A 9,519-nucleotide genomic window follows, 5' to 3' on the forward strand; every position below is an offset into this window, starting at 1 on the left:
GGGAGAAGGAAGCAGCTGGGTGTATTCAGCGTAACTTCATCTTTGGTGGTTCTCAGATCAAAACACCCTTGTCAAGTTTCACAATGAAACTTTTAAACTCTGTCAGCAGCAAACTGCATGTGAGCTCTGCTAAACTGCCCCCCACTGAACTAACAGGGGATAGGGGATCCGCTACCTTGGTTCCCATCACAGAAAAGGCTGGGTATAAATCCCAGAAATAAATAAATAAGTTTGCGTTTGCATGCATATGTTAGCTCAGATCCTGGTTTTGGTGCAACAATGTGCTGCTTTTTGTGGTTGCCCTGGAGAATATGCCACACTCATTGAGCTTGAAAGATCTTTGCTCAAGATGTTTTGTCTGTTTCTGTTTATTAGCAGATATTCAACTAAAAATATTATTTGAAAGAACATATGGATACAAGAAGAGCCCCACAGATGAATGATATCGAGCTCTCTCCCCTGAATCCAGCATCCTACAAGTCTGAGTCACGTCCAGAAAGCCTCTGAGCAGAACCACGAAGACCAATATCCACTCCATGGACCATCTCCACCTCCCAATATTTGAGTGGCTCAGTTTTTAGAGTGTGGGTTTGTTGTTATTGTTGTATGTGGTATGGAGCTGATTTTGAAGTATGCACCACTCTGAATGAGAACTTTACCATACAAGGCTATAAAAGTGGAATTTTAGCAGAATACAGTGCGCCTGCCACATTTATTGGGGTTAGGAGTGCAGGAGTCCTGTGAAAGTGGGAAAAATGCAAATAAAGGACACACTGTGTTTTTTCTGCCATAAGATGACCATAGAATTGCACTGGAGGACCTACAAATTCCTAGAGATGTGTTCTCTCGAGGAATCTATAGGTCCTCCAGTACAAGTTCCAGTAGATGTTGACCATAGTCACACTGGTCACACTGATTTTGAGATGCCTAGAGAGGACATATTGATCAAATCCATGAACAATCAAATCTACAAAAGTCAAAGCCACAAATGTGGAGGGCCAACTACAAAAGCATTTTTGGCTGGTACTTATCACACAATGTTGTGACTATCCTGCTGCTGCCTTGCATGCCATGCATGACTATAGTGCACCTTTTCATTGACGGGCAAAACCTGTCAATAGACTCTCAATCTTGCTGCTATTCCGTGACTGCCTTTCTTCTTCTACATCCATCCACTTATATGGTGTTCTTTCTCTTTTCCTCTTTTCCTGCTGCCTTTCACTTCATTCTTTTGCTCAGGCTGCATCCACAATGCAGACTGTGCATTAGCAGCCATGGCTCAATACTATGGAATTCTGAAAATTGTAGTTTGCTTTGGCATGAGAACTTTCTGACAGAGAAGGCTAAATGTCTCACAAAACTACAATTCCCAGAAATTCCATAGCATTGAGCCATGGATTATTGCTGCAGTGTGGATGCAACCTGAGTCTCAAAAGTGTTGAAGGCTCCTTTTGCTCTTTCTTTCCAGTTATGCTAAAATAGTTCTTGCTTGCACTTACAGCACAGTGGAAAGAGAGACCCAGTCCCACTGGAAAGAGAGAAGAAATTAATTCAGCAGCTAGGCATATGCTTGAAATGCCAGTCTGTAGGGTGGGCAGGTGGGTGGGAGAGGCTTTTGCAAAATATCAGTGTTTAATTTTGGCCTTGTTAAATCCTGTTGAGAATATTCCATATGTCTTGGGAAACAGACATATGCTAACCAAGAGGGTTCCCACCCCCATCATTTGAATTTTTTGGGGGGTAGTGAGGGGGTTGGAATCAGAGGTCATTTCTATGAAGATGCCACCCACAGATGCTGGCAAAATGTCAGAAACAAACTTTTCCAGAACATGGCCACATAGCTCGAAAAACCCACAAAAAACTATAGCAGCTATTTCGCTTTGCCGTTTCCATTTCCTCCCTCTAATCTGAAATAGAAGTGCTGTTGGAGAAAGAAGAAGGTACCCTGCTTGCAAAAGGACAGCACTCAATAGAAGGACAGTGTAGTGAAACCACTTTCCTTTATGGGCCTGGATCTCCTGCCTGAGAGACAGTGTTATGTAGTGGTTTAAGCATTGAACTATAACTCTGGAGACCAGGGTTTGAATCCCTTGCTTGGCCGTGGAAATCCACTGGGTGACCTTGGGCAAATACTCTCAGTCTTAAGAGAAAGGCAAAGGCAAACTAATTTTACCAAGAAAACTCCATAATAGTTTTGCCATAGGGTCACCACAAGCTGGAAACTTTACTGGAGGCATGTAACAACAAGAGTTTCCTGCCTCTCTCTTTTACTTGGTGGCCTTGGGTTCCAGTGTTCCAAGAGAGTGATATAAGAAGTTCTCACTACCTACATTCTAAGCGCTGTGCCTGGTTTTGTAAACCTCAGTCTGATTCCCTGCAAATCAGAACATTGCTAAAATTATATTTTTGGATTGCAACCTTTTGCCCCACAGATGTCTAGAAACCAAGCCTTATGATGAACAGTTGAAGGAGGGGAAGATATTTAGTCTGGCGAAGATGGAGAGGCAACAAGGCAGAACCATTTGTAAATATCTGAAGGGTGGTTATGTGGAAAAGGGAGCAAGCTTGTGTTTTCTTCTACTCCAGAGAGCAGAACCTGAGCCAATGGATTCAAATTTACAAGAAAGGTGACAGAACAATAAGAGGAAATTCCTGAAGAGTGTCTGAGGGTGGAACAGACTGTTTGGGAAGGTGGTGGATTTAAATGGGAGTTGGAACTATAAATTCTTCCCCTAGCAGTGGGTTGAATTAGATGACCTAGAATCATAGAGCTGGAAGAGATCTCAAGGGCCATCAAGTCCAACTCATTCTGCCATGCAGGAATACACTATCTAACACCCCTTACAAATGACCAGCCTCTGTTTAAAAACCTCCAAAGAAGGAGACCCCATCACCTTTCAGGGCAGCATCTTCCACTGTCGAACAACTCTTACTTCCAGGAGGTTCTTCGTAACATTTAGTTGGAATTTCTTTTTCTGTAGTCTGAATCCATTGTCCCATGTCCTATTCTCTGGAGCAGCAGAAATCAGGGCCTGTTACAGACTGCCAAAATAAAGCTGCTTTTGGTCTCTTTGGAGGTATGCTATTTAAAAGATGCATTGGTCATAAGAGTCCGGAGGTCGTGCCAAAGCCACACTCCATTCCTAAGCACTGGAGTGCCGCTTTGGTGCAGCTTCCGGATTCTTAGGGTGCATGCATCATTTAAACAGCATACCTCCAAAGAGACCCGAAGCAGCTTTATTTGGGCAGTCTGTAACAGGCCCAGGCTTGATCCCCACGTTAGTTGCTCAAGTCCTCTCAGTTGTTGGAATTAAATTCCCCGATTTGAATATTAAGCATGGGTGCACTTGCATTTTAGGTAACATCTCTGAGTACCAGAAAAACACAGAAGAACCTCTAGTCACTCATAATGTATCATACTTTATTTGAACATGATAGAGTTTATGTGGCACTGCTAACAAGGTTCTCAAATAAGGAACATCTCTTCTTGCATGTAATACAAGAATGACCAAGATCTCTTTTTCTTTTTCCAGCAAGAAGGCAGGAAGGTACTTTAAGGAGACATTGCACTGTTGCTTCCAAGAACCCAGACCATCTTTCCATAACTCTCCACAGGTCAGCCTTGGTCCACCAGAGTGCCATATTGTTCACCAATAGTGAGCAAAGTGTTTTCTCCAAATGCTGTTTCGGTGGTTCTTGACACCTCCATACTTCATAGATCAGCCTTTTTCTGGCCAAAGGGAGGATGAACTCATCTCCTAGAAGCTCCAGGATGGTATCCACACTGTACAATTAGAGCAGTTTGATGCCATGCTAACTCTCATGGCTCCATCCTATGGAAGCCTGTGAGTTCTGGTTTTGCAAGGTACTTTGAATTTTCTAACATTGTTCAGGGGAATAAGTGGACTAAGCAGGAATCCTAAGTCCTTCACCAAAATACAGATTCCAGGACTCCCTAGAATGGAGCCATGGAAGTTAAAGTGTTACCAAAATACAGCGGGCCCTTGGTATCTGCTGGGCTTTGGTTCCAAGACCTTCCCCTGGATATCAAACTCGGTGAATGCTCAAGCCTCATTATATACATTGGCACAGTAAAATAGTGTCCCTTATATAAAATGGCAAAATCAAGGTTTGCTTTTTGGATTTTTAAAAAAATATTTTCAAGCTCTGTATGGTTGAATCTATGGATGCAGAATCCATAGATACAGCTGATTGTATTATAACTATGGAGTGTGAATCCATTGCAACAATGAGAATTTACTTTTTAAAGAAGGGACAGAGTCTATGGTGCAGTGGACTGAGAATTGGACCATGCCTTTGGAGTGGGCTTCCATGGCTGAGAAGAGTTCAAATCTCTGTTCAGCAATGGAAACCCACTGGGTGACCTGGGGCAAGTCACATTCTCTCAGCCCCAAAGGAAGGCAAAGGAAAAACTCCTCTGAAGAAACCTTGCCAAGAAAACCCTGTGATATGGTCACCTGAGCATTGCCATTAGTCAGAAATGACTTCAAGGCACACAACAACAGCAAGAGTCTTCTTGCACTGTTAGCCAAAAATACTGTGCTCATTTTTCAAAACAAAAAGTTAACCACCAGCTTCCTGATTTGTTTTTACCCAGTTGTTGTTACCCATCCATTGTACAAAAATGTCTGGCCCCTCAATTTTAAAAAAAGGAACTTAAAGTGTCCATTCTTGAACAAAGGAATTTCAGAGATAACTCTCCCTTTCCAATGACAGTGCTAACATTTATGGAGAAATTCAGCTCTATTTCTCCTGGTTTGAACAAGGGCAAAAATTTGTAGTTTTAAAAAATTAAAATCTGAAATAATTCTACATGGTCTGAATCCTGTTGGCGGCTTACAGATGTGCAAGTTCTCCTTACGGAACTGGTTCGTCTCTCTCCCACTGCCATTATGGGAAGGCTGAATTCAGTGCAAGGTTGTGGAAGCAGAGCTGCAAGGTTGTGGAAGCTGCATGGATGTACATCACACACTCTGGCATTGGGGTGCATGAATGTTGATGTGTGTGATGCATTGTGCATGGATTTGCATTGTGCATTAATGCACATACTTCTTTGGTTTCACATGTACTGTCTTGACTGGGTTGAACAACATTGCCATTAAACACCAGGGTTGTGTGGCACAATTAATGTACTAACTCTGCATAGTACAGAAGCTCCCCAATGCAAGACTATATTTGTTATCACGTAACACTGTTTGGTGAATGGCTGCTCAAGGCAATCATCCCTGTCTACATGCATTTTATTTTCCCCTGACAACATTGTTTACTATTCAAGCCTGGATTGCATCAGATAAATAAAGACTCTCTCAGGAGAACTTTCCTTTCACATAGAGGATTCTAATAACAGAACTTAGGAAAAGAGATCTGTGGGCAATCTGATTTTCTTGTACAAGATTTCTAATTCAATCCCTAGCAGTGTCCCCATTGGAAAATAATTTTAAAATAATTTAACTGAAATGCAAATAAATGCAAGTCTTGCTCCTAAATAGAGTAGATCCATTTAGAGTAGACCCCAGTAGACTAGCCAGCCATTGACCTAATTGGGCCTACCTATTCGATTTCATTGGGCCAGGACTGATGTGGCTGGGCTGCAGCATTCAGCATTGCTCACCATTGTCTGTGCTGACTGGGGCTTATGGAAGTTTCAGTCTAACCACATCTGGTCACAGGATTTCTAGCATCGGTTAAGACATGACTAGCAGGCACAACTTGGTTTTTTCCCCCCATCATGTGTGCAGGTGGTATGAAGCAGAACTTTTTATTCTTGAAAAACACTGTTGAAAAATAACCCATTGCTGCAGTTTGTTACTATGGTAAACATAAGTAATTTGTGATATTATGTGTTGTGTTGCTTATTTAGTTTCCATTACTTTCTGCTACTCTTTGATAATCCCTTTAGGACTGATAAGAGACTGGCATAACACTTGGGAAATTTCTCCCCAAAGGCCTCTGAAATGGCCTTTTAAAATTAACTTTTGAGGAGCAACTAGAAGCTATTACTACTCACTGTACCAATAAAGTAATTTTCTCTTCACTTGTTAAGCTTTTTTTTTTTAAAAGAGCCTTCATTACATCCATGCAAGTCCCAAACTACAGTTACAGTTAACTATGTTACTTGTAACTATTTACTTCCAAGCATCTCCTAGGAAAGTCCTCTTTCTCTCTGTCTGAGATCCCAGGGAGACCCTGCCAATCAGAGGAGACCATACTGGGCTAATAGACCAGTGGCATCCGTCCATATAAGACAAATTAGTAGGAGAAAAGGAGGTTGCTGGGCAGATAGCAGCAGAAAAGTGGAAGAAGCTGGTGGGTGGAAATCAGAAGATAAAGGTAACTCCTAGAAATCCTTGTGGTATTTTAGTATCTGAATCCAGGGTGATTTCCAAATGTTTTGAGGAGAGTGCAATTACAATAATCACTGCATAAGACCAATGGGAGTCATAAACCAAAAATATCTGGAGGACTATAGTTGCCCAGATGAGCATGATCCTGGTGGCCACCAATAGCCCCGGCAACACCACTTTCCCCATGTTTCCCTGGACTGGCAACTAGCATCCCTTCCACTTAAAGGTTGTAAGGTAGGAAACTGGCCCATCTCCTGAAAGATTTGGGAAGAACTACAAAGCAAGAGTTGCAGAATGCAAAACTGGCATAAGGAAAGTCAAAGGTTTGCATCATGGTGCAAAAGATAACCTACTTAAGCAAAGGTACTGAGATGGCCATGAACAGGGGACAAGTTAATGAAGAAGCATTCTTGCAAAACTCAAAAAGAGCACATGACCACATCCAGTCGACAGCCACACCTTGCTATTTAGTTTCATCTAATGGTCCTTAACAGCTGAGCAAACTCCAGAAATTCTTTTCCTCTATCGGTTCTATGCAATAAGATAATTATATACCTATGAATGAACATACATAGAAAATAGACTTTCTGTTCCCTTTTATCCACAGGACAGAGTGTCGATAAAAGAAAGTCTGATCCAGTGGATTAAACCTGCTATAGTTTGTTGGAGGTTGAAACAGGAGAGGTACAATTTTTGGATTTCTTGCTTAAGGACACAAGTTTGGGGATCACCGGAGCATCTCCTGCAATGCGAGATGTCTTGGACATAGCTTCGAGATGGGTAGACAAACCTGGAGTAAAGAAAAGGTTGGGGAAAGTTAATCAGAAATGGATGCTAAAATTCTACATTGGAGCTGCAGACCACAAATTTCTGCATCGGGGCAAATGGATTGACTGTTCTATTCAGTCTTTGTCTTGAATGTGGCATGTAAAACAGATCTAGGAGTTCTAGAATACCACAAGTTGAATATGGGTCAACAGTGTGATGCAGCATGTAAAAAGTCAATGTAATTCTAGGCTGCAATAAAAGTATAGTGCCTAGATGGAGAGAAATAATAATACCACTTTATTTTGCTTTGGTCAGATGTCACCTGGAATACTGTGTCCAGTTCTGGGCACTACAATTCAAAAAGGATGTCGAGAAGCTGGAGCACGTCCATAGGAGGGCAACCAAAATGGTGAAGTGTCTGGAAACCACCAAGCCCTATGAGGAGTCACAGAAGGAAATGAGTATGTTTAGCTTGGAGAAGAGAAGGTTAAGAGGTGTGTTTAAAGTTTTGAAGGGATGTCCTATTTAGGATGGAGCAAGCTTGTTTTCTGTTGATCCAGGTACTAGGATCAGGAGCAATAGATGCAAGCTACAGGAAAAGAGATTCCACCTAAATATTAGGAGGACCTTCCTGGCACTAAGAGCTGTTTGATAGTGGAAAGCACTCCCTTGGAGTGTGATGGAATCTCCTTCTTTGGAGTCTGTTTTTAAGCAGGCTGGATGGCCATCTGTTTGGAGGGCTTTGATTCTGTGTTACTGCATGGCAAAATGGGGTTGGACTTGATGGTCCTAGGGGACTCTTCCAACTCTATGATTCTATGTTTCTATGAACATGCTAGTATACTTTCAAACTAAGGCCCGATACAAATGGGCATCAAGCACTGTCCTGGGGCTGAAATTAGGGCTTGGGAGCGCAGAGCAACTGCACGCTCCTGAGCCCTACCACGCCATCATGGCATGCCCCCATTTACATGGGGGCTGCCATGATGATGTTTATGTGCTGGAGTGTCCAGATGGTGCCGTGCTGCGCAGACATCATCAGCACACATGAGGGCACCAATGGCACCGCACGTGCGCCCTAAAAAGAACCCGCTGGGAGGTTTTTAGGGTTCCCGGAGGCTGAGGTGTTTGGTTGCTGCAGCCTCCATGTGAGGCAGAAAGGGGCGGCATCTTGGCACTCCTTTCTGCCTGTGTGTTCAAGACAGTGGCTAGGATGCAATGGCGTCACTAGGTTTGGTGTCACCCGGTGCGGTAATCTATGGTGTCACCCCCTCCATTGACCTTCTCTTATACCACACCATAAATAATCCTTAGTCATGTTTTTGTACTAATGTTACTCTTAAATTGTAATTCTCACATATCATTGAATTTAAACATGGCTATCATATCTCCTCTTAAACCTTCTCTTCTCCAGGCTAAACATACAAAGCTCTGTAAGTTGCTCCCCATAAGGCCAGGTTTTCCCTTTGGAGAACGGGGAAGAAAAAGATGGATTGTCTTGATCCGGATATGGATTGCAGCAACATGGGCTGAAAGCCAGCTTGGGTCATTTAAATCTATCCAGCCCTTTTGTTGATTTGGTCTTACCCACATCTGCTAACCTCTGGAGTTGTTCAGACGGTTTGCTCCAATCCGGTCTAGAGGGATTCCAAACCTTCGTTTGGGAACTTCCACAACTTTCCTGCAGGTTGGAAAAATTAAGATAGCTGAGTGGAGGCTCTTCAAAGGAGTGTACTTTGATCTCAATCTCAATCTTGTCTGGGAAGTTGCCTTTCCTTTTATGCACTATTTGCCATAAGTGGCCTGTGAGAATTTGTCCTTGATGCCATGACGCAAAAGCCCAGATCCCATATTGTGCTTAATTAGTCTAAATCCATATGCACATATTTACACAATGGTTGTGCCACACTATCCTTCTGCTGAATATCTACATTGTGCAAGGGATTATATATTTGGCAAAGGGCATCGTCTTGTTTCTGTGTGCAACGGGAGATCCTGCAATTGCATAGAATCAAGTAAGATGTTGATTTTTGTTGCTATGTGTCTTCAGGCCGTTTCCAACTTACGGTGACCAGTTTGAGATTTATTCTACATGAAAACTGCTCAGAAAACGCTATACAGGCAACTTGTTTTCTGTGCAGAAATGTTCTTTTGTCCTTATGAAATCCTGTTTCTATGCTGGAAAGTTGTTTCCTGTGGAGAAAATCCAGTTTGTGAATGTGTGCATGAGCAAAATAGAGGCACGTTCAATTTTTGCAAAAAATAAATCCAAAATGGCAGATAGCATTTGAAAACTGAGCCCTTTTCAAAGGCTTTCTCACAGCAATGCTATCATCATCATCATCATCATCATCATCATCATCATCATCATCATCATCATCATCAT

At 42.3% G+C, this 9,519-nt stretch overlaps 1 protein-coding gene across 1 annotated transcript in view; it reads right to left on the bottom strand.

Annotated features, from left to right (window-relative positions):
* Positions 1 to 7,018: 7,018 nt before the first annotated feature.
* Positions 7,019 to 9,519, bottom strand: part of OSTN (osteocrin) — a 5,226-nt gene continuing 2,725 nt past the window's right edge. Inside the window, exons 2-3 of the mRNA XM_042456435.1 lie at positions 8,735 to 8,814; positions 7,019 to 7,155 (exon numbers count right to left, since the gene is read on the bottom strand). Of these exons, the coding sequence (XP_042312369.1) occupies positions 7,019 to 7,155; positions 8,735 to 8,814 (217 nt within the window). The remainder of the gene's footprint in view (positions 7,156 to 8,734; positions 8,815 to 9,519) is intronic.

This window comes from Sceloporus undulatus, chromosome 3 (assembly GCF_019175285.1).
Source record: "Sceloporus undulatus isolate JIND9_A2432 ecotype Alabama chromosome 3, SceUnd_v1.1, whole genome shotgun sequence".
In the NCBI taxonomy this organism is placed as follows: Eukaryota; Metazoa; Chordata; class Lepidosauria; order Squamata; family Phrynosomatidae; genus Sceloporus; species Sceloporus undulatus.